The sequence below is a fragment of the Stigmatopora nigra genome, chromosome 19, assembly GCF_051989575.1.
Source record: "Stigmatopora nigra isolate UIUO_SnigA chromosome 19, RoL_Snig_1.1, whole genome shotgun sequence".
NCBI lineage: Eukaryota > Metazoa > Chordata > Actinopteri > Syngnathiformes > Syngnathidae > Stigmatopora > Stigmatopora nigra.
This window is the reverse complement of record NC_135526.1, coordinates 542,625-570,040: the sequence shown is the minus strand read 5'-3', so window position 1 is coordinate 570,040 and position 27,416 is coordinate 542,625. Positions and strand designations below refer to the sequence as shown.

The following is a 27,416-nucleotide window of genomic DNA, read 5'->3' as shown; positions in this document are numbered from 1 at the left end:
ATTTTGACACTCTCCGTCCCGTACACATTGTAACCTTCTCGGTACGTGGCAAAGTTCTGGCTGTTGACCGGGGGTGCCGGCTTGAAATTTGTGGCATTTTTGGCCAGTTTCAGCCGTTTGGTCTCCTGCCGAGACTTGTAGCAAAACTCAATGAGCGCCACGGTCATGGCCAGGCCCAACCCACCCACCAGAATATAGAAGACCCCTGCCACGTTGCTCAGGCTCAGTGCACTTGTCTTGTCCTGGGGGAGGTAAAGACCAACGTTAAAGCTTTCGCGAAGCGGCGGCGTGACGCGACAAAAGACGGCCAACGCAGAGTCCTAAGCGGAGCGACCCGCCGCCGGAGACCGGCGGGAAGGTGAATGCGGAGAAGTCGGAACGAACCGACGCAGGCCTGCGTTTTAGTCGAAGGGGAAGGCGGTCGTGGTCGTACAGGTCTACGTCTCGTGGCTCCGCAATTTCATGCTGTGGGAGGCCAAACGGCGGCCAAACGGGGGCCAAACGGCGGCCAAACGGCGGCCAATCGGTGGCCAATCGGTGGCCAAATCTATCGGACTGGAATTAGAGGTAAGATCTTGTACCCGAAAATAAACCACGTAGTATATAGTAAGGCTTTTTCTTAAAAAAACGACATAGTATAGTAAGGCTTTTTTTCTTCGAAAAAACGACATAGTATAGTAAGGCTTTTTTCTTCGAAAAACGACATAGTATAGTAAGGCTTTTTTCTTCGAAAAAACGACATAGTATAGTATGGCTTTTTTCTTTGAAAAAACGACATAGTATAGTAAGGCTTTTTTCTTCAAAAAACGACATAGTATAGTAAGGCTTTTTTCTTCAAAAAAACGACATAGTATAGTAAGGCTTTTTTCTTCAAAAAACGACATAGTATAGTAAGGCTTTTTTCTTCAAAAAAACGACATAGTATAGTAAGGCTTTTTTCTTCGAAAAAACGACATAGTATAGTAAGGCTTTTTTCTTCGAAAAAACGACATAGTATAGTAAGGCTTTTTTTCTTCAAAAAAACGACATAGTATAGTAAGGCTTTTTTCTTCAAAAAACGACATAGTATAGTAAGGCTTTTTTCTTCAAAAAACGACATAGTATAGTAAGGCTTTTTTCGTCAAAAAACGACATAGTATAGTAAGGCTTTTTCTTCGAAAAAACGACATAGTATAGTAAGGCTTTTTCTTCCAAAAAACGACATAGTATAGTAAGGCTTTTTTCTTCGAAAAAACGACATAGTATAGTAAGGCTTTTTTCTTCAAAAAACGACATAGTATAGTAAGGCTTTTTTCTTCGAAAAAACGACATAGTATAGTAAGGCTTTTTCTTCCAAAAAACGACATAGTATAGTAAGGCTTTTTTCTTCGAAAAAACGACATAGTATAGTAAGGCTTTTTTCTTCAAAAAAAACGACATAGTATAGTAAGGCTTTTTTCTTCGAAAAAACGACATAGTATAGTAAGGCTTTTTTCTTCAAAAAACGACATAGTATAGTAAGGCTTTTTTCTTCAAAAAAACGACATAGTATAGTAAGGCTTTTTTCTTCAAAAAACGACATAGTATAGTAAGGCTTTTTTCTTCAAAAAAACGACATAGTATAGTAAGGCTTTTTTCGTCAAAAAAACGACATAGTATAGTAAGGCTTTTTTCTTCGAAAAAACGACATAGTATAGTAAGGCTTTTTCTTCCAAAAAACGACATAGTATAGTAAGGCTTTTTTCTTCGAAAAAACGACATAGTATAGTAAGGCTTTTTTCTTCGAAAAAACGACATAGTATAGTATGGCTTTTTTCTTTGAAAAAACGACATAGTATAGTAAGGCTTTTTTCTTCGAAAAAACGACATAGTATAGTATGGCTTTTTTCTTTGAAAAAACGACATAGTATAGTAAGGCTTTTTTCTTCAAAAAAACGACATAGTATAGTAAGGCTTTTTTCTTCGAAAAAACGACATAGTATAGTAAGGCTTTTTTCTTCGAAAAAACGACATAGTATAGTAAGGCTTTTTTTCTTCAAAAAAACGACATAGTATAGTAAGGCTTTTTTCTTCAAAAAACGACATAGTATAGTAAGGCTTTTTTCTTCAAAAAACGACATAGTATAGTAAGGCTTTTTTCGTCAAAAAACGACATAGTATAGTAAGGCTTTTTCTTCGAAAAAACGACATAGTATAGTAAGGCTTTTTCTTCCAAAAAACGACATAGTATAGTAAGGCTTTTTTCTTCGAAAAAACGACATAGTATAGTAAGGCTTTTTTCTTCAAAAAACGACATAGTATAGTAAGGCTTTTTTCTTCGAAAAAACGACATAGTATAGTAAGGCTTTTTCTTCCAAAAAACGACATAGTATAGTAAGGCTTTTTTCTTCGAAAAAACGACATAGTATAGTAAGGCTTTTTTCTTCAAAAAAAACGACATAGTATAGTAAGGCTTTTTTCTTCGAAAAAACGACATAGTATAGTAAGGCTTTTTTCTTCAAAAAACGACATAGTATAGTAAGGCTTTTTTCTTCAAAAAAACGACATAGTATAGTAAGGCTTTTTTCTTCAAAAAACGACATAGTATAGTAAGGCTTTTTTCTTCAAAAAAACGACATAGTATAGTAAGGCTTTTTTCGTCAAAAAAACGACATAGTATAGTAAGGCTTTTTTCTTCGAAAAAACGACATAGTATAGTAAGGCTTTTTCTTCCAAAAAACGACATAGTATAGTAAGGCTTTTTTCTTCGAAAAAACGACATAGTATAGTAAGGCTTTTTTCTTCGAAAAAACGACATAGTATAGTATGGCTTTTTTCTTTGAAAAAACGACATAGTATAGTAAGGCTTTTTTCTTCAAAAAAACGACATAGTATAGTAAGGCTTTTTTCTTCGAAAAAACGACATAGTATAGTAAGGCTTTTTTCTTCGAAAAAACGACATAGTATAGTATGGCTTTTTTCTTTGAAAAAACGACATAGTATAGTAAGGCTTTTTTCTTCAAAAAAACGACATAGTATAGTAAGGCTTTTTTCTTCGAAAAAACGACATAGTATAGTAAGGCTTTTTTCTTCGAAAAAACGACATAGTATAGTAAGGCTTTTTTTCTTCAAAAAAACGACATAGTATAGTAAGGCTTTTTTCTTCAAAAAACGACATAGTATAGTAAGGCTTTTTTCTTCAAAAAACGACATAGTATAGTAAGGCTTTTTTCGTCAAAAAACGACATAGTATAGTAAGGCTTTTTCTTCGAAAAAACGACATAGTATAGTAAGGCTTTTTCTTCCAAAAAACGACATAGTATAGTAAGGCTTTTTTCTTCGAAAAAACGACATAGTATAGTAAGGCTTTTTTCTTCAAAAAACGACATAGTATAGTAAGGCTTTTTTCTTCGAAAAAACGACATAGTATAGTAAGGCTTTTTCTTCCAAAAAACGACATAGTATAGTAAGGCTTTTTTCTTCGAAAAAACGACATAGTATAGTAAGGCTTTTTTCTTCAAAAAAAACGACATAGTATAGTAAGGCTTTTTTCTTCGAAAAAACGACATAGTATAGTAAGGCTTTTTTCTTCGAAAAAACGACATAGTATAGTAAGGCTTTTTTCTTCGAAAAAATGACATAGTATAGTAAGGCTTTTTCTTCAAAAAAACGACATAGTATAGTAAGGCTTTTTTCTTCAAAAAACGACATAGTATAGTAAGGCTTTTTTCTTCGAAAAAACGACATAGTATAGTAAGGCTTTTTTCTTCGAAAAAACGACATAGTATAGTAAGGCTTTTTTCTTCGAAAAAACGACATAGTATAGTAAGGCTTTTTTCTTTGAAAAAACGACATAGTATAGTAAGGCTTTTTTCTTCGAAAAAACGACATAGTATAGTAAGGCTTTTTTCTTTGAAAAAACGACATAGTATAGTAAGGCTCTTTTCTTCAAAAAAACGACATAGTATAGTAAGGCTTTTTTCTTCAAAAAAACGACATTGTATAGTAAGGCTTTTTTCTTTGAAAAAACGACATAGTATAGTAAGGCTTTTTTCTTCAAAAAACGACATAGTATAGTAAGGCTTTTTTCTTCGAAAAAACGACATAGTATAGTAAGGCTTTTTTCTTTGAAAAAACGACATAGTATAGTAAGGCTCTTTTCTTCAAAAAAACGACATAGTATAGTAAGGCTTTTTTTCATCAAAAAACGACATAGTATAGTAAGGCTTTTTTCTTCGAAAAAACGACATAGTATAGTAAGGCTTTTTTCTTCGAAAAAACGACATAGTATAGTAAGGGTTTTTTCTTCAAAAAACGACATAGTATTGTAAGGCTTTTTTCTTTGAAAAAACGACATAGTATAGTAAGGCTTTTTTCTTTGAAAAAACGACATAGTATAGTAAGGCTTTCTTCTACAAAAAAACGACATAGTATAGTAAGGCTTTTTTCTTCGAAAAAACGACATAGTATAGTAAGGCTTTTTTCTTCAAAAAACGACATAGTATAGTAAGGCTTTTTTCTTCGAAAAAACGACATAGTATAGTAAGGCTTTTTCTTCCAAAAAACGACATAGTATAGTAAGGCTTTTTTCTTCGAAAAAACGACATAGTATAGTAAGGCTTTTTTCTTCAAAAAAAACGACATAGTATAGTAAGGCTTTTTTCTTCGAAAAAACGACATAGTATAGTAAGGCTTTTTTCTTCAAAAAACGACATAGTATAGTAAGGCTTTTTTCTTCAAAAAAACGACATAGTATAGTAAGGCTTTTTTCTTCAAAAAACGACATAGTATAGTAAGGCTTTTTTCTTCAAAAAAACGACATAGTATAGTAAGGCTTTTTTCGTCAAAAAAACGACATAGTATAGTAAGGCTTTTTTCTTCGAAAAAACGACATAGTATAGTAAGGCTTTTTCTTCCAAAAAACGACATAGTATAGTAAGGCTTTTTTCTTCGAAAAAACGACATAGTATAGTAAGGCTTTTTTCTTCGAAAAAACGACATAGTATAGTATGGCTTTTTTCTTTGAAAAAACGACATAGTATAGTAAGGCTTTTTTCTTCAAAAAAACGACATAGTATAGTAAGGCTTTTTTCTTCGAAAAAACGACATAGTATAGTAAGGCTTTTTTCTTCGAAAAAACGACATAGTATAGTATGGCTTTTTTCTTTGAAAAAACGACATAGTATAGTAAGGCTTTTTTCTTCAAAAAAACGACATAGTATAGTAAGGCTTTTTTCTTCGAAAAAACGACATAGTATAGTAAGGCTTTTTTCTTCGAAAAAACGACATAGTATAGTAAGGCTTTTTTTCTTCAAAAAAACGACATAGTATAGTAAGGCTTTTTTCTTCAAAAAACGACATAGTATAGTAAGGCTTTTTTCTTCAAAAAACGACATAGTATAGTAAGGCTTTTTTCGTCAAAAAACGACATAGTATAGTAAGGCTTTTTCTTCGAAAAAACGACATAGTATAGTAAGGCTTTTTCTTCCAAAAAACGACATAGTATAGTAAGGCTTTTTTCTTCGAAAAAACGACATAGTATAGTAAGGCTTTTTTCTTCAAAAAACGACATAGTATAGTAAGGCTTTTTTCTTCGAAAAAACGACATAGTATAGTAAGGCTTTTTCTTCCAAAAAACGACATAGTATAGTAAGGCTTTTTTCTTCGAAAAAACGACATAGTATAGTAAGGCTTTTTTCTTCAAAAAAAACGACATAGTATAGTAAGGCTTTTTTCTTCGAAAAAACGACATAGTATAGTAAGGCTTTTTTCTTCGAAAAAACGACATAGTATAGTAAGGCTTTTTTCTTCGAAAAAATGACATAGTATAGTAAGGCTTTTTCTTCAAAAAAACGACATAGTATAGTAAGGCTTTTTTCTTCAAAAAACGACATAGTATAGTAAGGCTTTTTTCTTCGAAAAAACGACATAGTATAGTAAGGCTTTTTTCTTCGAAAAAACGACATAGTATAGTAAGGCTTTTTTCTTCGAAAAAACGACATAGTATAGTAAGGCTTTTTTCTTTGAAAAAACGACATAGTATAGTAAGGCTTTTTTCTTCGAAAAAACGACATAGTATAGTAAGGCTTTTTTCTTTGAAAAAACGACATAGTATAGTAAGGCTCTTTTCTTCAAAAAAACGACATAGTATAGTAAGGCTTTTTTCTTCAAAAAAACGACATTGTATAGTAAGGCTTTTTTCTTTGAAAAAACGACATAGTATAGTAAGGCTTTTTTCTTCAAAAAACGACATAGTATAGTAAGGCTTTTTTCTTCGAAAAAACGACATAGTATAGTAAGGCTTTTTTCTTTGAAAAAACGACATAGTATAGTAAGGCTCTTTTCTTCAAAAAAACGACATAGTATAGTAAGGCTTTTTTTCATCAAAAAACGACATAGTATAGTAAGGCTTTTTTCTTCGAAAAAACGACATAGTATAGTAAGGCTTTTTTCTTCGAAAAAACGACATAGTATAGTAAGGGTTTTTTCTTCAAAAAACGACATAGTATTGTAAGGCTTTTTTCTTTGAAAAAACGACATAGTATAGTAAGGCTTTTTTCTTTGAAAAAACGACATAGTATAGTAAGGCTTTCTTCTACAAAAAAACGACATAGTATAGTAAGGCTTATTTCTTCAAAAAAACGACATAGTATAGTAAGGCTTTTTTCTTTGAAAAAACGACATAGTATAGTAAGGCTTTTTTCTTCAAAAAACGACATAGTATAGTAAGGCTTTTTTCTTCGAAAAAACGACATAGTATAGTAAGGCTTTTTTCTTCGAAAAAACGACATAGTATAGTAAGGGTTTTTTCTTCAAAAAACGACATAGTATTGTAAGGCTTTTTTCTTCGAAAAAACGACATAGTATAGTAAGGCTTTTTTCTTTGAAAAAACGACATAGTATAGTAAGGCTTTTTTCTTCGAAAAAACGACATAGTATAGTAAGGCTTTTTTCTTCGAAAAAACGACATAGTATAGTAAGGGTTTTTTCTTCAAAAAATGACATAGTATTGTAAGGCTTTTTTCTTCGAAAAAACGACATAGTATAGTAAGGCTTTTTTCTTTGAAAAAACGACATAGTATAGTAAGGCTTTTTTCTTCGAAAAAACGACATAGTATAGTAAGGCTTTTTTCCTCGAAAAAACGACATAGTATAGTAAGGCATGGTATAGAAAGGCTTTTTACGCAAAAAAAACGACATAGTATAGTAAGGCGTATGAAGAGGAAGGGCACGATGCAGCGGTTTTGGCAATCAATTAAAAAAAGCAAAGAAAAGACCTGCAGCGACTGACCTTACTTCCCGAGTCCTTGGTTCCACATTCACCTTTATCGTACCACCATTTGTTTTTCAGCTTGTCTAAGATGCCTTGTTCACTGAGTTTCAATACGGCAAGGTTTACTGGAGTTCTTCACGTGGGAAATAACATAAATAACATTGGAAGATGTTATCTTATGTTATTCAACTTTGTCAACTAATACTTAATGCTATTACCAGTGTGCAAAGCGACCGATCACAAGTAGGGTGCTGGCCAACACACCACACACACCACACACACACACACATGGCAAGCAACACTACATCCAGAAAGAAAAGCCCCGCCTGGAGAACCCTAGCGTGCCAGACCCTACGGGGATCGCTCCGAGTAATCGGCACGCGCTGTGGTCACCGTGTCGTTGAAGCGGGCAGGGTGGCGTCTACACGCCAGCCGTCCCATTGGCGGCGAGCCGTCGGTGGCGCCGGATCTGACCCTAAGGTAACCCTTTGCTGGCTAACGGGGCAGAAAGAAAGCTCAAAGAAAAAGAGCAAAACTTTAGGGGCTATTTAGGCTCATTTAGCTTAAAAAGGAGAGGAGTTGGCATGGCTTCCCCACCTTCTGGACTTTCTGTGTGTGGCTGCAGTCTTTTTAGCTAGGTCGACAATGTCTTCTTTGTCTGTCTTGCTACTGCAACCAGGACATTTCCCCAATACGGGATGAAATAAAGTTCTAACCTATTCTAACCTAAGCTAACCTGAAGGACCAGCCCGTGTGTTCTGGAAGGCAAAAAAAGACCTGAAAAAGTTGGACAGGTTAACATCAACATACTTGGCATCATTCAGGGGTGTCCACATTTTCTTTTTTCTGTTCTCAGGTTACATTTTTTGGGGGGTGGAATACCACTATCGAGTCTCAAAGCTAAGAAGGTATAAAACTTCTTTTGTAGGATGTAGCTTAAGGATGTTTTTCATCATTTGCTGCAAGCCAATCCACATTTTTCACTGGATCTACGGTTAGTGCAGCGTATTTTGGACACCCCCGCCATGCTGCCAATTTGTCAGATGAAATGACATCACATTCGGGCTGCCACAAACAATCTGGAAAAATCTCCAATCATCGTCTTAAAATGTTCTTCCTTCTCATGAATGTCATCATTGACTGAAATTTAGGTCAAGGCATTTTTCTTCAAAAATGACCATGTATAGGATGTTAAAAAGCAAATAAGATGGTTTGTTTAAGCTAAAATGTCTTTGACAGTAACGTGACTTCTAAGCAAAGTGATGTGGAAATAATCAGAAATGGATTACCTATCAAAATAACGCTTTGCGGCAGCCCGAAGCAAAATTTGGGAGGAAAACTGGTCGGACGGAAGTGGTTGGTTGCACCAGTGACGCTCCGCACCGAGGCAGGGAGGGAGGGAGGCTTTTTCTGAAAGGCAAACAAGGGCAACAAAAAATGGTCAGTCGGGAGATGGTTTTGTGGCCGGGATACCGACCGAATGGCCTCCTGCATCGTCGTCATTGGAGCTGGAAAAAAATAGAAGGAGGTGAGTGGCAATGGAGATGGAACGCTGGTGGGTGGGCGGGGCTGACGCTCCAGGGCCTCCTTCTGCAACTTCAGAAACATGACAATGTCGATGAAGGAATTCAAAGAAATAATAGAATGCTCCCGTTGGCCCGTCGGGTGTCTTTAGAATTCTCACGTTTGCCCGTAAAATGCTTCATCCCCTCAAGACAAGGCTGTTTCCTGTGCCCGTTTGCTTCCAGCACGTCACGCTAAGCTAAGCTAAGCTAAGCTTTGCTGCCTGAACAACCTTAACTGAGCCTTCTTGTTGGCGTGTGGTTAAAAAAAAAAACGGGCTTATGGGGGAAATTCTTGCCGTATTTCTTAGCCACTCGCCAATCACTTTATGGTTGGTTCTCTCTCTAAAAAAATGACACTAACTTCTTGCTCTATTAGCCAAGCAAAGGGTTCCCGCAATCCATCTCGGCGGCACGACGTCGCCACAAATGAGAAGGATTGGCTTTTTTTTTTTTTAAGCGCGCAATTGGCCCAATTGTTTCTTTTTTGTTTGTTTGGAGGTGACGTCAGCCTTGCCGATTACTCTGTTGGGACGCCCGACTTTTGGTGACATGGGGGCTGACCTTGGAGTCACCTCCCCCGCTGCCGCACTCTCCTTTGTCGTACCACCATTTGTTTTTCAATTTGTCCAAGAGGCCTTGCTCATTCAGTTTTAACACGGCCAGGTTAACAGCATTTCTTGAAACGATAAAACATAGCTTGTAAGAAAAAAAGGGAACAGGTCCGTGAGAAATCTAATAGCAGTGCTTTGCGAGATCATGGGGGGGGGGGGGGGGGGGAGCACGGGGTTGGGGAGCACGCGGGGAGATTGAGGGGGGGGGGGGGGGGGACAAATGGCCTAGAAAATTTGGACACGTAACACACTCCTTTGACAGCCATACTTGAGAGAGGTGGCGTGGGAGAGTCGCACGCTTTTGCGCGCCGCTCGCCAAAAGTGGCGGGGTTGGAGGGAGATGGGGGGCGGGTATGGGGTCATTGAGGGATTTGCAGGATCGACCAAAGGTGCGCTTTCACCTACAAAACGGGGAAAAACTTGCCATCGGTCAACTCCAATTTTGACCAATTTAGGGGGATTCAACTTCAATTTGATCAAATGTTGGAATTTACAAGACCTGGCAACGTGGCCCTCGGGCGCCACGGGCGCCACGGGCGCCACGGGCGCCATCGGCCCACCGCTTCCGACTCGCGGTCAAAACTCAATCAATGTCGGAACGCACTCTGGGAATACCGTACCGGTACCTGGGAGCGCCGTTCGTCGGGGAAGGTTAAAAAAATGGGGGGGGGGGAAGGGTTAAAACGCACCTGGGGTCCAGCCACGTCTCCTACTTTTTTTTTTTGCCGAGCGGCGTCCGAGCGTGCGGGATGGGGAAGGCCGTCAGCCGAGAAGACATTGGGCATGCCGCTCAACATTCACCACCAGAAAGTGCTCGCGAATGAGTCGTCGGGTGGGGTGGGGGCGGGGCCTTGGGGCCTTGGGGCTGTCCTTTGGACAGATGCAAAGACAAGCGGGGGGGGGGGGGGGGGAGGACGGCGGCAGATCAGAGACACGGGACAACGGCGGAGACGACGGCAACGGCGGACAATATCTCCTGGGTGGGTGAACATGGGTGACAGACACATCAGGGTGGGTGGAATCCTATAACAACGTGGAGCGCATTGTTATATGATCCCACCCACCTTAATGCGGAGCCTTTGGGCGTGGCCACGCCGTAGCCTTTGGAGTCCAGGTTGCCGCCCACTTTCATGGTGTCGCACGGCTTGCGCTGCTCAATGTACTCGTTCATGGTGGACTCCAGGAGAAAGGCGAACTTTCCCTTCGACTTTCGTACCCGGGACACCCCGTCCGGTGTGGTCTTGGCAAACACCGACGGTTCCGCCGATTTCATGTACGACCACATTTTCTCGTAAACCGCTATCTTGGAGCGCTACAATTGGAGAGAGACGCGCAGTTAGTAAAAATACAGCCTTTTTTTTTTCTTTACACAATGACACAACTCTTCTACGCTATGTTTACCGCCGCGGTCGTAAATAACGGTCATTTCCCCCCCGGTGAATCCGTTAATTGGTCCGGTTAGCTCCGCGGCGGCCGGCCGGCCTCGTGCCAGAACCCCGAGGTCCGACAATCTGGCAACGCGGCGGACTTCCATTCGACCCTGCGGGCGCCGTGTTTAGCGGCTGGCAGTTTGGAGGCGGGGCAAATACAACCGAGATCAAAATTTCCAAATAAATCAGTATGAAATGTAATGGAAAATTAGACAGAAAAACGGAAAACACGTGGCGCCCCCTCTTTGATTTCGCTCTGGTTTTGTTATTGCGCCCGTGTTTATCCATGAATGAACGTGCGGCTGGCATCAATAATTCACGTTAACTGGGCAGATGGTGAAGCGAGGCCGTACTACGCCAATCCTTCTGGAAATACATCTCGTTCGCCGTGGTTACGCTGTAAACACTTGAAATGTGACGCTGACATCGGATGACAGTCGAGACTTTTTTGAAGATCATCGCTTGTCAACAGCATTTTTTAATTCTATATTGCCACGGTACGTAACGGGCCTCGTTAAAAGGGACAATTGTCATTTTTAAGAGCCGTCACGGCTTGCGACAAACGGAAAGCAAATGTAGAAGGAGAGAGACTTTTGTGCCCTGCCTTCTATTCTAATAGCTTGACATGCCACATTATATTATGTCATTCATTACTGTAGTCTATGAATCACTGCGCACAAATATACAGATGGGATATGGCAGCAAATGATTGAGAATATTCTGCTGGGTGACTCTCTATACTGAAAGGAAGGTCACGGAGGAATGAGCTCTTAAATGAGTCATTAGTTAGCCAGTCGTGGCTTAGCATCTTAAAAGCTGGCCTCGTTTGGTTTAGTGCGTCCACCCAAAGACGAAAAAGCCAAAGAAAAGCGCTTTTAACATTTAATCAAGTTCTCATTTAGGTTTTTCCGACACTGACATTTGATGAGAGTAGCTTCATTTTCCAACGACGCCATTCATCCTTCAAAAGTCGCAAATCTAGGACGGGATGTCATAACCAAAAGTGTAAACGACTCACCCTAAAGAACTCCTTGGTGGATCCCGAGTCCAAAGTCCCGTAGGCGATCTCCGTCTGCTTGGCCAGGTCCTCGGCGCTCTCGATGGGAGAAACCATCCTCTCCACGGTGAGGAAGGCCGCCAGGTTGGCCGTGTACGAGGAGATGATGATCAGGGTGAAGAACCACCAAACGCCCCCCACGATGCGACCCGAGAGAGACCTGGCGGGGAGAAAAAAAAGATGCCACACACGTCAGAAAGGAAATAGACTCACCATGGTTGGCTGGGATAGACTCCAGCACCCTTGCTACTCTTGTGAGGAGAAGCGCCCCAACAAATGACTGTCAATATATATACATGTCATATATATTTTGATATATATATGTAGTGTATATATATATACTGATGAAACAAGCTTTGCAGAAAAGCTTCGAGTCGAGGACACTTTTGGACATTAACGTGTCGCTTAGACGGATGAAAACCGTTAAGGGAAGCGACCGCGGCGCCTATTCCGCATCCGATGTCAAAAAATGGGACATGCAGCAAAAACACGGTAGCCCTCCAAGAGACGTTGCACGGAGGGATGCGGCAACGGGATGGGGCAACGGGACTCTCGCTCATCGGCCGCCGTCGACGGCGACCGATGAGCGGACGGGCGGAGAGACGACAAAGACGATGACCGAGACGACGACGACGAGAGAGAGAGAGAAAAGGTGGGGAGCGACGACCAACCTTGGCGAGATATCGCATCCTTGCTGCATGAAGGCGCCCAGCGAGAACCAGAGGCTATTAAAAATGCCAAAGTCGTTGGGCGGGTCGGGGGGGCTCTGAGGGTCTTTGGCCTCATCGTTCTCGTCCAGGTGCCACTCGTAAGGGCTGAAGCGGCTGACCAGGAAGAGCACCACGCTCACGCCGATATACGCAAACACGATACACATCCAAATCTCATAGGCCAGCGGGTCCAGGAAGGAAAAGACGCCCGGCTTGGACTTTTGAGGTTTCTTTATCATTATGGAGATGCCCAGGCTCATAAAGGGCTTGGAAAAGTCTATCACTTCTTCCCGCACCAACGTGATGGTCAGAGGAGCCACCGCTATGTCAGCTCTCTGTAGAGGTGGGGGATGGAGAGGGAGGGAGGGAAGGAGGGAGGGAAGGAGGGAGGTCAACAGGCACAACGGAGGGAGGAGGTTAGACACCCACACGGCCAACGCGCCGCGTCTACAAACGCCGGAGAAAAGGAAAAACAGCAGCCGGGGGAAAAGTGCTTTGTCTTCCGTCAAGCTCTGCGTGAGGAGGCCTCGCTCGGCCGGCCTGAGCGGCCCTCATTTTCCCCTTCATCATCGTTTTTTTATGGCAACATGACCATGGCTCAGTTCTAATCCATATCAAGTCAAAGTTTTTAGCCAAACGCTGTTAGGCACACAGTATTCTGACAGTTTATAAACGCTATTCCATTGACCCTGTCACATTGGAAATTGACCTCCTCCCGATGCCAATGCCATTTTTTTTAACTCGTCAACTGTAATTAAAGACCAATGGAATGGTAATTCCAGAACATTTTCCATTCCAATCCAAGGCCAAAGGACAAAAGGCAAAGCCGTCCGAGTGGACGGCAAAAAAAAGAGGGCAAGAAGGAAGTTGGAAGTGAAACTCACCCCGTACACCAGTTCACCCACCATCCCGTTCCACGTCTTGGTCTCCGGATCCCTGGCGCCGTACTTGCCGTCGGGAACGACGGACAGTTTATATCGGATGCCCACGTGCTTGGCGATCTCCGACGCCAAATCCACGCAGTATCCTTCGTATCGGTCGTTCCCGTCCAGCTGCATATAGTTTTTCTTGTACATCACGTACGGCGCCTCCTGTCGATCACACAAACTTTGAGGGGACGGCAAAAAAGGAACGGCGGCGCCGGCGCGTGGATGGACGCATGCTGGGGGGTGGGGCGAGGCGGGGCCGGGTAAGGATGGGAGGGGAGGGGAGGGTGGCGTGTGGCGAGCACGTACGAGACACACGGCAATCACAAGGAACCGGCTCGGGAGGCGGGGCACGAAAAGGAGGCCAAAAAAAGCTGCACTGAAAGAGGCCAAGTGGACTAGCGGGAAGCTTAGCGCACAAAGCGCACAAAGCGGGGGGGGGGGGAACGGGGGCTACCTCGGACTCAAAACAGCACTTGGCGGGAAGGTGGGGGCGGGGCTCCATGGCGCGTGCGTCAGCGTTACCGGCACGGCACACGGGGGAGGGCGGGGCAAGCCGAACGGGGAACTTTTCCGTTTGGTGGAGTAAGCGTCATTGACGGGGGGGGGGGACACACCTGGCAGACGTCGGTCGCTAATCGGCAATTCGTATCGGACAATAATTGCCTTGTTTTTCTATTACGTGTGCCTGGCAGGCTCAGAACTGGGAATAGTTTTATCGTTTCGCTCCATTAAATAAAGGCTTACAGTCACAGTTTGCACTTTTGGAATGTTACGCTATGCTCTAATATTCCTAACATGAGGTGGATAAGGCTAGCTCCAGAGTATAAAGCTTCATGATCCGTGATTGGACGGCTATCCAAATTCAAAGAGGTCATACGAGAGTAGCTTCTGAATTGGCCTAAGATGGAAAGATCATAGACAAAGTCAGAAGGATGACGAGGCCTTGGTTTTAAATGTAAGATAAGGAGCACCTTATTTTACATTTAAAGAGACCCGACGATTTTACAATTACGGGGGGGGACGGGGAGGAAGGAAGGACGTCCCCGTCAACGAGCGAGCTTACTCCACCGGATGGGGAAAAGCCGTTACTTACTTACTTACGTACGCCCCGAGCGCGCCCCCCAAAAAAAGGGCGTCTCTCTCTCTCTCTTTCTCTATCTGTCTTTCTGTACGTACGTGTCTATACACGTGGGCTTGTTCTACAAGTGATTTAGTTACCAAGGCCGTTATTGTGATGTCACTACTACGACAGCCCACCGGAATGGAAGAAAAGCAAAATGCTTTGACACCCACACGGGTACAGTTGAAACACTCTGCGTGAGTCGACTGTTTCAACATGTAGTGAGTGGATGGAAAGCAACTCAAAAGAAAAGGATTCTAGCCTCCCAGGACAGATTGCAACAATGGACACCTTGACCTTGAGCGGCAGAAATCTTGAGGTCAAACACTTAAAACCCGCTTGAGAGTGTACCATAATAGTAGTGACCACAATTGTTCGGTTTTCCACAGAAGACGATTCGTTGGTGACCTGCTGATCCATTAAATATACAAATTTTTCGTATTCGTTCCAGTAGCCCATCTGAAAAACATCACACAGACATTTAAGGTTATTTCACGCGTGAGGGGGGGGGGACACACGGTCACACGTGGATGCTTTCGGCCAGACGACGACGTGGCGGCGGCCAGAAAATTCTTCGCTCGGCAATGGCGTGGCCTCACCTGGGCCTGGCTCGGGCTCGGTAGGCGGAAGCTATTCGGGCTTGGGCAAATGTTCTCTTACGTAAGCACAACGCGCCAACGGGTCAAGTGAGACAAACTTTGCTGCTCTAATAATACAACAACGGAAAAAGAGCCTGTGATATAATCCAGACCGAGCGCTTTCTACCATTCGGCTGCCAGATTTAATAACGGATTGAGGATTTCATTCGAAATGTTTTCAAACTCGGCTGGGTTTTGGCCCATTTGGACACACCCCCCACCGAGCGAAGAAGTTGAAGAGAAAGACATGGCTTACCTGGCGCTTCCGTCCTATTCTGAGTGACGCTTATGGCGTATTCCAAGGACAATGAACGCGCGTGCTCATTTACTAGTTGCTTTTACATTTTAAGGGCTCATGGCGTGACGCCCGATGGCCAAAATCCATCGAGAGAAGAGGCCAGACATCCTGGGGAGCCGAGTTGGCGTCCCTCAAGACCCAGCCACGTACCTTCCTGGGGCCTCCCGTCTTCATTTCGTACACGTCGATGGTGTAGTTGGTTCTCCGTCCGAACGTGTCGAATTGGATGTTTCCCGTCATGCCTTGAACTTGAACCTGTCACAAAGAGGTCAAAAGGTTACACGGTTGATAAAGCAAACGGAAATTTGGATTGTTTTTTTTCCCTGTTGGGCTGACTTACTTAAAAATGGGAATAAATGAGCAAATAGAATCCCTACTTTATTGTTGTTTTTTCGCGGGGCTGTACTGTTTTATCCCCTTTTTTAATAATGTTTTCTTTTTTGGGGAGGCCGATAGAATCCCGACTTCATCACAGTTTTTTTTTCTCTTATTTTTATATGTCTTTGAGATGCGTCCAATTCAGGCCGAAAATAAAAAGGTGTCTGACCATTTTGAGCGCTCTCTCGATGTCGATGCCTTGACTCCAGGGCACGGCGGGATTGGCCAGGCAGTCGCCCGCGCTGCCCCGCCGCGACACGTCCACCCGTTGCCGCCGGAGGTAGCGGAAGGCCTCGGAGATGACCAGCACCGCGTCGTGGGTCAGCGCCGACGTGTACTGCGGCGGGACGGGAAAAAACGGCCGTGGGTAAAGCCGGGAGAGTAGCCGGCATCCCACGGCAGACCGGCGCTCACCTTCAGAGGCGCGTTCTTGGCTTCGGGGAATTCCCGTTCGTCCAGACGCTCCCAGCGTTGGAGGAACTGCTGCACCACCCCGCTGTCGGGGTTGATGATCTGGAAGCCCGTCACGTTGGCGCCGCCAGAAAACACCCGCTCCAAGCTCATGTTGGAAAAACCCTACAAGAAAAAAAGGACACATTCTTACTTTTGGGATGCTTTTAGAACGGACATTTTTAGGACTTTGTCATTGATCAGGACTGCTCTATAGTTTCCAATCACGTTAGTTTGTTTCCATTTGTGGGATTTGCGGCCGTGTCAATGCACTAAGACACAAATGATCGATTCAACCCCACTGAGAGTCTTTTTTAAGGACACCATCATGCAACCCATTAGAAGGGAGGTCAAAATACTGACTCTTTAGTTCAAGTCAATTTGGATTCTCGTGTACGTGATTCAATATCCAATTATGTTTGTTCATTTCTACTCGCGGGATTCACGGCGCTGTTGATGCCCGAAGACAGATATCAATACATTTATTATCCCTCTCCAACTAATAAAGTGGAACAGCCTGAATGGAATGAATTTGAGTAGCGTGAATCCATTTTCCTACGGTAAGCAAAGGCAGCGAAGGCAGTAAAGGCAGCAAAGGCATGCCCACTCTAAGCACATATAATAAGCACATGCCCCCAAAATGAACTGTATATGATTATTGTTTTGTTGGCGCCTTTCTCACCAGGTTGGCGAGGATATAGTGGTAGCCTCGGGTGTTTTTTCCTGCAATCACCACCTACAGAATGAGAAGAAAAGAAAAGAAAAGAAAAGAATTTTCAAAAATAAATAAAGAAATGAAAAGAGTGAGTCACAGCTTGCAACGCTGACCACGGACGGACGCATCCAAGGTTGTGGACAACAACCACCAAAAGAACGACGTGCCAGAAACAAATGACATTTGCGCAACTTGTGAGTCTGTTTTTTTTTGCATGCGTGCACACACACACGCACACACACACACAAACACACACAAAGACGTACACACAATTGCAGAGGCGAGAAGCCACGATGACACTGGCTGTTCCTTTCCATTAACTTCAACAAGTGAAATAAGGTCAAGGCTGCACTCTGGCTCTTCTATGGACTCTGCAAGTGAGCGACACCCCCCCCCCCCCCCCTCCTAATTAGCAGCAAACGATGCAGCGCACATGTGAGTTTAATAGGCAAAATATTCTTTGCACGCCACACTGGCGCTTTTGCGCTCTTGCGCTTTGGCGCTTTCTATTTCTCCCTCAAAGAGCAGCGATCTTAAAAATGGCTGTGCGGAGGTGGTAAGTTGTGCTGAGCGAAAGCCAGCCAGCCCCCCCAACCCTCCAACCCCCTCCAACGCTCCAAACGCTTCATTCCATTTTTTTTCTACACCCCCACACAGAGAGCAGATTCAGGCAATGCAATGATTTGAAGCGTCCAGAGTGTCTTTCGCCTACCAATAATTCCAATTCCACCCAATTCCCACAATGGCGTGTTTTAGGCAGAATTCAAACAGCGACGGCAATTCAAACTCCAGCACCCCCGCGGCCCTATTCAGGATAAGCAGCGTGGAAAATTAACAAACGTTAATGATTTTTGCCTTTACGTAAATATAATCATTGAATTCTCAGCGACATTGGGGAAGAAAAATTATTTTTAAAATGCCATTCATTGATTTTGTGAAACGATGGGCGCCAACCCTCTCGGGCCCAATTGGGCATCTGTGGGGGCGCCAAGCGCGCCCAAGGTCACGGCAAAATCCGACACGGGGCCACGCTCGGTCCCCGTCACGGCGAGACGTTTTAATGAGGCGCTTGGCATTTCTTCCCCATTTCAGCCTTGTTTGCTGAGGCGGGCCGCCCTTTGTGCCAAATCTTCCCCGCGGCTAGGAGGAGAGGCTATTTATAGGGAGCTCATTGTTGTTGCCGTTACGGGAGACAGTCAGCCAGTCAGCCAGCCAGTCAGCCAGCGCCGCGTGTCCTACTTAAGTTTGCACCGGACCATATTGCATTAAAGCCAGTATCCGTGTCACGGCCGACCCGCCTATTTAATCCATTCATTTGTATGACTTAAGGACAGACTTATTGTGGAAAGTATTTTGCTTACCTGTCCCAGAATGGCGTTGATCCTGTTGACCTCGCAGTCCACCAGGAAGCGTTTCTCCTGCCTTCGGTCCATCTCCTCGATGATGCGCCGGTAGTCGGCCGGGTCGCCGATGTTCCCCACCGAGCGGGCCGTCACCTGCCAGTTGTTGGCCACGGCCGACTCCATGATGGCCTGGAGGATGGCGAAACCTAGGGCGCAAAACATTCGACAGCTGCGTTCGTGCGGGGGCACTGGGAAACAAGTTACATTTAAAAAAAATCCAGGTCAGCGTTAGTAAGGTGGGGGGAAATGCCTTTTTTCTGGGGTGGAAAAATTAAAGAAATGAAGCGCAATCTGCTAAATGAATGGCCGTCAGACGACACTTTTTTTTTTTTTTACCAATCAATGTACGACCCATGGATGGATGGAGAAAGTAGGTCATTTTTTCTAAAGTGCTCCACATCCATCCTGCCAATGCTGACCTCAAACGAAATGTAGTCCTACGCCAACACAATGTAGCGCAAAATCCATTTTGGTGCCCTTTCCGACGTGTCCGCTTTTCTATCCACCTGACACCAATACAATACAAAAATACACACGGGCAAGAACTAAAAACGTCAAAGGCAAACCGAGAGAGAGAGAGAGAAAAAAAGGCCTTTTGTGGGCCAAAAAGGGACAAAGTCTTGTGGTCGGTCCTTGGTTTGACTTTGTAAACAGATGGCGCCCGCCTTTTAAAAAGCCCCCCATCGGGCCGAAGGACACTTTAGCGTCTCCATTGTTTTTCCTCCTCCCGGATTGAATGCACACCATAATGTATCATTTTGGACCGGCTATCCTATGGAGTCCTCGCGATACAAAAGGGATTAGCGTCATTATCTTGAATCGAGCGGCTGATAGGCCGCTAGCCCGTAATAGTCTGTCATCATGTTTTTCTATTTTGGACATCCTATCTAGGTCCCCTTATTATTAAGGTGCGCCATTTTTTTTTTTTGGGGGAAAAAAAAGAAAAAGCCTTTGACTGGAAAAATGACATGTCATCCAACAAAGAAAGAAGGGCTTATCTCTTGGCCATTGTGGATTTGCTAAGAGCTCGCCCAGGCGCCGTGGCCGTTTGCGCGCCGGTGCCTGTGATCATTGGCAAATTGGAAAATCAGACGGGCAAAGACGGGGCCATAAAGCGCGCTTTGAAATCCAGCTCACTGACTGGCTCCTCGCTGGCTTTTTCTCCAGCAGAGCAAAGAAGAAGAGGCCGATTTTGAGGTGCCACGGGGCCGGCTCTTTGCCGGCCCCGTGGCACCTCACTCTCCTCCATAATGCATTAAGACGTCTGCTCTAATGGCTTTTGGTTAGCCTGAAAGCTATCGTCCGGAAATAGAGGAGGTGGAGGGAGGAAGAAGACAACGTGAAAGGGAGACGTTCCGTCAGATTTGCCAACACGGGAACACGAATGAATGAATGGGTTAATAGACAAGTTGATTAGCTAAGGGCAAGCAAAGATGTGCAGGATGCTCCAAAATGTGGCAAAATGTGACATTTCCAAAGAAAAAAAAAAACGTCCCTTTGTGACCACCAGCACAAAAGCTTTGCTGACTGGCCGCTTCCTTCAAGCCCAAAACTGCAAGTCCCCTTTTTTTTTTATTTGACTCCCTCCTTCTATTCAAGACGATTGTGTTTAAGGAGGGCCAGCTCAGAAGATGAAATTCCTCAGTCCGAGGATTCATGGCGTTGCCCTTCTACTTGCTAATTGGAGCACTTTACTGTATTTATGATAAAAATAGAAGGCGGGCGTATCTTGCTGCGTGTTTTTAGTGCGCTCTTCCATTTTGTCACGCGTCGGCGCGCAGACCTGCCGGCCGGCCGCTTTAAACGCGCCGACATGGCAGAGAAAGAGCGTGTCTTCTCCTCGCCGTCTCCATGCGGCCCGAGGCGGACCGATGGAGCGTTTACGGGGGATTTACGTTCGACCGGGCGGGGCCTGCGGAAATTATGTAACCGTGCAATGGTGACAATTGTGGCAGATAACGTTTCTGCGTGGGTTTTCACCGGGTACTCCAGTTTCATCCCAAAAATAGGCATGCTAGGCTAATTTAGCACTCTAAACTATCCCTAGCTATGAGTGTTTGACTGGTCACCGAGTCAGGGTGTCCCTCACCTAGTTTGCTGGGATAGGCTCCAGCACCCCTTACCACCCATGCACCCAGGACAAAATGAACAAACGGATGAAAAACACTCATTGGTATTTACAAAATGGAGAATAAATGTCACCTTGAAGCGGGGAATAGAAAAGCAAAAAGAGTTTCAAAAGCATTTGACATGAAAGCAGGGGGGGGGGGGAAGCAAGGTTGAGCTGCCATCAAGGTGAGCGCTACTTTTTAAAACATGGAAATGTCGCTCATTGTTCAAAAGGCGCTTTATTTCTATTCTATCAAGTCCCTCCCTCCCTCCCTCCGTTTGGCTTCAAGGCGCGCAAAGAACTGTCCAAGGTGCTGAATTTCCCCACAATGGGATGCATCCACATGCATGAACCCACAAAGAAATCTTTCAAAGTCACTCATCTTTGTGCCTTATTAAAATCTAGTATCTAATAAAAGTCAAGTCATAAAATAGAGAGATGTTTTTGTGGCTGCCACTTGGATATCACTAATGACATCATTTTCCTTCAACGCCATTCACTTGAATGAGTATATTAATTCAATCCAAATGTTGTAATTATGCAAAGGATAAAACCTAACTAAAAGCATAAAGACGCAATGAGACCAGTGTTCGCAGCCGGAAAAGGATAGGGCCAGCCAGCCAGCCAGCGAGCGAGCGAGCGCGTGCAGGCTAACGTTAGCCACATCCATCCTAAAAGGAAGTGACAGGCCCACCGCGGATGGGAAGTAACCAGCGCGCTTTTTGGCCCGCAACAATTTATGGCCCGGGAGGCCAGAGGAATGTTGGACGGGCACGTCCATTGGCCGCGGCTCAGTGACATCATCCTTGAAAATGTCCTCATTTAACAGCCTACAGGCAGTTGCAAAATAGAAAGAAAGAAAGATTCTTCTTCTTTTTCTTGAACTGGGCAACATCTGGTGTTCACCAGCTGCCCACTGGAGTGGGACCTTGCCACTTTCATTCACTCTAACGCTGCTAATTCAATTAGTCCTTTTGTTTCGGGCCAAAACGCAGCCGCGTGCTTCAATGTGTGCCTCGCGGATTTGGGGACAACAACATCGGAATTGAAGAACTTTGAGGAGTAAATGAGCAGGGGGAAAAAAAATGGGAAAATGTAAGAAAAACTTGCCACGAAATCAATTCTTTCACGACCCCACAACTATTTTACTGATCAATTGTAATCAAAATGGCTGGGTAAACACAAGCCGGGGGGGATCCGTCCCGATCCGCCGCGTCTGGCCGCCGGGCGTCAAAGACGGAGGGTCGGCGGGGGAGCGGCGAGCGACGGCCGCGTCGCTCGGGGGAGCTCTGGCGCCGCGCCGCGCCACCTTAATCACTCTGTCGACGTCTCGCCGGCGGCCCAATTACGGCCTCCGGCGATCCGTCGCCGGCGCCTGGGATGGCAAGGCGTCTTCCCGACGCGAATCCCTCGCCGATCGTTAGCTAGCCACAAATAAGCTTTACGGAGGGGAAAAAAAGCTGCGTGGCCGCTCGCTATTCCGACTGAGCAGATGACGAGACGCCCACTTGGAAGGGGAAAGATATAACGAGAAGGAAAGGGGGGGGCTTATCTCGTCCTAGAAATGCCGTTTAAAAATATCATCACGCTTATTCGGCGGGCTTCAATTGTGAGCCGGATGGCGCTCCATTAAGGAGGCGTGGACACGTGTGTGCGTGGCGCTCACCTCTGTCGGTGTCGTAGAGGTAGACAAACTTGTCCCACTTGTAATGGTCCAGCAGACTGAGGACGGCGCCGCGCAAGGCGGGCCTCATCTGGATGACAAACTGCGCGTCCACGTCCACCGGGAAGCTGGGCGTGATGAAGGAGGTGTGCAGCGCCCCGCAAAACGAGGTCAGCGTGTTCATGGACTTCCTGTCGTAAAAGCCAAAGATGGCGTACACTCCTCGGGAGAACTGAGAACAGACTGACAACACACAAAAACACACAATTCAACGTTAATATTTCTCGTATTAATACTAATTATTACAAAATAATAAAAAAATAAAGCCAATTAGTCCGGTATGATGTCAAACTTTAATATGATGTACACGATTTTAATAAATAAATGCTGGGACATCTGGCCTGGCCTGGCGCACATGCTCCGGCACCCTCGGCTGGCCTTTGGGCTTCTTGCCTTTCACTGGCTAAAATAATGAGCAAATCATCCCCCACTCCAACAAAAAGTTGAAAAGCTCAACTTAATAACAAATGTCAAATTGAATTACCCTTCCGTATTAAAAAAAAAAACAGACTCTTTTGAACGGTTGCGAATCTAAACGGCGCTTGAAATTCAGGTCACGTTGCCAAAGAACAATGACGTCGATATACCCGTAAAAAAAAAAAAGAATGGAGACCATAAAGCATTGATTTGGATATGCTAGCGCTTCACTTTTTTTTGCATTGACAGCTTTTTTTTCCTCTGGGAAGAATACAGCGGCAAAGAATATTCCTGTCATTTGTTTTATCACCCAAAAGGGTTTTTTTTTCCTTTTTTTTGTACTGCTGCCCGGAATACTAATCCAATTTTTATAGACGTGATTATTAGTAATAAGAGGTTCCCGGGTGATAATGGCTTGGCAGCTCTCCCTATTATTGCACAGCTGTCCAAACTTTTGGAAAAATGAAAAGGCTGCCACAGCCAAAACCATTCCCAGAGTGGATGGATGAGTGGGAGGGACATTGCAAAATATCCATGCTTTTCCATCTATTTGGAGGCTCATTTTGGCCATTTTGGCAAGGTTCTGCTAGTCCACTAAATATATTGTGACAATATTTCTGCTGCACTTGTTGACGTGACGTAACGTGGTGATGGTGGTGATGGTGGTGGTGCATTATGTAAGAGCTCAATGTCTCCGCATTTTGGCTGCCTTTCCTTTGTTTTTCTTCACGGCCGGCTCGCTGTCACAAAAAAATAAATGCCTATTCCGGACCATGTTTACGCTACAATTGATTTTTTTGGAGGTGGAATATGTCTGATCAATGACAATTTAAGCTATCTATCCCTCTTCATTTCCAGCATTTTTTTTGCAGATTATGATGGTCCAAAAGGATTTCAAGTTGCCCTATGTGTTTTTTTTTAAAGCAGCCCTGGGAGGAAAAGTTGCATCTTTGTTTTGTGTCGGCATGAGAAGCTGGAAGCTAAGATGACGTTTTGCTGCACTCGGAAAAAAAAAAATGCCGCGTGCTCAAGTCGGATTTGGAGCAGAGGAAGAAAAGCGCCAATTGTGACAACGTTGCCGCAGCGGCGCCCTCGCGACACTTGTCACAAGTCGTCGGCATTGGCGGCGGCGGCGGGCCGAAGACACGCCAGCACGCCGCGAGAGGCCAACGCATCCGGCGACAAAAAAAAAAATCCCTTTTACGTCACCACCCAAAAGCCAATAAAAAAAAAGACTGTTGGATTCGAATGAGTGCGTCACGCGCCCAGCGCTTTTCCCTCGCTTTCCTACAGCGGCGGCGGCCATCTTTTCAGCGGCGGCGTGCTCTCTGTTTACAGGGAGCCGCAGGCATTTTGCGCACACAGAGTAAACTTGCACCATGCATAACATAAACTTGGTCCCAGAGCAAAATACAAAAAAAATCTAAAATTCAGTGAATACTACATTGGGTATCAGGCTTACAAACGAATACGCTCTAATGAAGAGATATTTGTCATCCGGTGGACGGATTGTCGTCGCAATGGCGGGCTATGTTTATTCAGGAAAAGAACGCGCTTTTATCATTTCCCTATATTTTGGTGCATTTCCTAGTTTGGATGCTTTAACCAATTTTAAATGGTTTAGTGTTGTAGTATGAGGAGAATTGTCCTATAAAGTACCCCTCCACTTACATTTTCAAGTAACAGTTCAAGTTTTGGGATTGGGGGCCCATTTTGTCATTTGATTTGCCCGCAAAAGAAAATCTGCGCTCACCCAAATGATTTGGCACTTTATTAAAGAGCAATCTGAAGCCAAGCAGGCACACCAGTCAGACCAAATATGTTATTTTAGTCATCCGGGTTGCATAATGACTGGCTCCCCCTTGGGGTGCGTCGGTGGGGAAAGGGGAGAGGGGGGGGGGGGGGCCCACCCGATGGGGGTCTTCAGCAAGTGAAAGTGCTGATTATTTTGACACATTTCTATTCCGCCCAGAGTGATAGGTTAGTCATTCTCGGGCTCCGCCGCGGCTCACGGCGCTCATTTTCATAATGAGGTGCCGAGACCAAGCAGATGAATAAATTGGGCCCCATTTCAGCGAGGAAAAAAAATATCGGCTTTTGTGAGGTCGTCCTCTAGCGAGGTCACTCCGTCAAAGAGGCGTCGTACCTATCCCGGCCAGCCAATACATTTTATTGGCTGTTTTGATCAATAGCGCTCTGCTTTTGTTCCCCAGTGGAAAAATCGATGCACAAACGCGACGGCGGCGGCCTTGTCGCCTGAATCGTTCCGAAAAAAGAAATGCAAGTCACCACGTTAAGCGAGAAATAAGAAGAGTCGCCGTTTCGGACGAGCGACGTCCACGCCGTTTTTGGATTCGCTGGCAACGAGGCTTTTTGATGTCTGCCGGCGGCCTTTTTTGTCTGACGGCGCTTTGTACCGGTGCGACTTGTTGAAAGGCAAACGCGTGGCGTCACCAGGCAACGGCGCCTCGCTAGATGCCAGAATTTTTTGTTTGCCGTCGGCGCCGGGCTGCCGGGGGGGATAAGTCGCCGATTCCGGGCAAATGGCAGCCACGTTAGCGTCTCATTAGCGGGGAGAGACGGCGTCTCACGCTGAGCCAAGACAACATGACATCCCTCTGTATTCGTCTGTGTGGCTTAAACTACAAAGTTTTTGCAAAATACACGACTACAAGTGACATACATGCTGAAATGTTTCAAAAAAACACCCGTTTAATGCTTTTGGGTGGCTAAAACAATAACAAAAGTACAGAGAACAACCATTAAAACGCAAAATAATCAAATTAATCCCCCAGGAAATCCATCCTCGTCGGTTTTAGACACGCTTAATACGTTAGACGACTTAAAAGCGAATGTTTGGCAAGAATAAGCACCTGGCTCAAGACATAGGGATGGAGTGTGTTGACTACTCACAGGCATGCGTGACGGAGAAGCTGTTGGACGACTCCAGGTTGTCCACATTGTAGTTGAGGTGGAAAGGTTTCTCCGTGGCGTTCTGGTTGGTGTTGTACAGCTGAACCGCAAAGCGGAAGGCGCTGTGCTCTTGAACGGTGGAGCGCATGAACAGGCCACCTAACAACAAACAACAACTGCTATTTATACCAACAAACACCAACTTAGATCAACTACTATTTATACCAACAACAAAACATGAATTTAATGTTTAGGTGAATCGTGATTGAAAGCTCGCTATAAAGTATTAACCAGTGAGAGATAGTTGATAAACAACCTGAAATGACCAGTAGGCCGCTCGCTGTTTCAATACGACGAGAGGTGGGTGGCAAGGCCAGGTGCAAATTTGGACGTCCGTCGCCGTAAGTGGCGGCCAAAATACTCGGCATGGAAAGACTATGCCGAATTATTTAGACAAGTGGTTTTGGACTAAGCAGAATGATTTTCTTGGATAAATTCGCAGTCGCCATCGCCCACTCACAAGCGAACTTGAGTTTGTTGTCAATCGATGCGACTGGTCGCTGGCCGCAGCAGCTGCGCCCAATCGTATCGATTGATCGTCTGGGGACGGACGGACGGAAAGGGACGAGAAATGACGGAAAAAGACGAGAAATGACGGAAAATGACGGAAAAAGACGAAGACGGCTTACCGATGTTGATTTGGGTGGGAAATCCGGCCATGGAGTCGCCGCAGAAACAGCAACAAGACAAGCAAAGTGTGGCCACGACGCCCGGCCACATTTTGGACATCCGACAAGTGACGAGCAACTCCTGGCCAACAAACACGAGCGCCACGGAGCGTCAAAGTCAGCTCGCTGAAAGAGGATAGGAAGAGGATCGGATAGGATAGGATAGGATGGGAAGGGGCGCTAGCTGGCTGGCTGGCTCGGCTTTAGGAATCCACCAGATGTGCGTCAACTCCAAAACGTGTGTATTGTGATAGCTCCCCCCACCCCACCCCAACAAAAGAAAAAAATAAACAAAAAGATGGAGGAGAAAGACGAGCTCCCGTTTTCAAGACCAGGAGCTCGCAAATGGTGCCTGAGTGAGGAAAAAAAGGGAAGGGAGGAGGAGAGAGAAAGAGAGAAAGGGAGAGAGTGAGAGTGTTGGGGTGCTCAAACTTCAGTTGTCGAGTTGAATTACAAGCTCAGTCCCAATTGCTGCAGTGCGCGTGCGTGCGTGCGTGCGTGCGTGCGTGCGTGCGTGCATGCGTGTGTAGATTTCATCGTAGACAGGAACAAAACACAATGTTGCCTGTTTCAAAAACAAATGTTCTATATTACGTTACATCTCCCCAATGATCACTATTTTTTAATAGTCTCTACCTCCTTTGTCTGCCATTGACAAGGACTTACGTCCAATTCATGTACATTGGGAAGATTGCCTGCGATTGTTCGTGTTTCAATGGCATTAGTGATGTCAAATCTGTTTGGGGGTGGTAGGGGCAAAAGAATAATTCAGCCCTCCCACTCTGTATGGATTGGACGTCTTGTGCTGTCCATGGCAGCCATTCAGTTCAATGATATCCTGCAAAAGTAGAGATTGGTGTACGAAAGGATGAAAGACAAAGCCACTACAACCTAAAAGCTGAAAATTCGAATTCCCAAGGTGTCACTTCACTTTGAATTTGAGAGGTTTTGCCAAAATGGGACGTTTATGCAGATAGGAGACTTCCATTT

General features: G+C 44.6%; 1 protein-coding gene across 3 annotated transcripts; it reads right to left on the bottom strand.

Moving 5' to 3' along the window:
• Positions 1–82: 82 nt before the first annotated feature.
• gria3a (glutamate receptor, ionotropic, AMPA 3a) lies at positions 83–26,433 on the bottom strand. 3 transcript variants are annotated; one of them, XM_077740562.1, is made up of 15 exons: positions 26,388–26,433; positions 25,699–25,857; positions 22,312–22,551; positions 18,494–18,681; positions 17,100–17,153; positions 16,382–16,543; positions 16,137–16,304; positions 15,740–15,844; positions 15,005–15,112; positions 13,489–13,695; positions 12,566–12,939; positions 11,856–12,054; positions 10,472–10,719; positions 8,521–8,641; positions 201–242 (listed from the first exon to the last, which is right to left on the bottom strand). In XM_077740562.1, the coding sequence occupies exons 1-14, from the start codon at positions 26,416–26,418 to the stop codon at positions 8,524–8,526; spliced, it is 2,361 nt and encodes a 786-aa protein (XP_077596688.1). In that variant the 5' UTR covers positions 26,419–26,433; the 3' UTR covers positions 201–242; positions 8,521–8,523. The 3 variants fall into 3 exon arrangements, with proteins under 3 accessions (XP_077596689.1, XP_077596688.1, XP_077596687.1); XM_077740563.1 differs by lacking the exon at positions 8,521–8,641 and having other exon boundaries at positions 83–242; XM_077740561.1 differs by lacking the exons at positions 201–242; positions 8,521–8,641 and adding an exon at positions 6,570–7,364.
• Between the last annotated feature and the right edge of the window lie 983 nt (positions 26,434–27,416).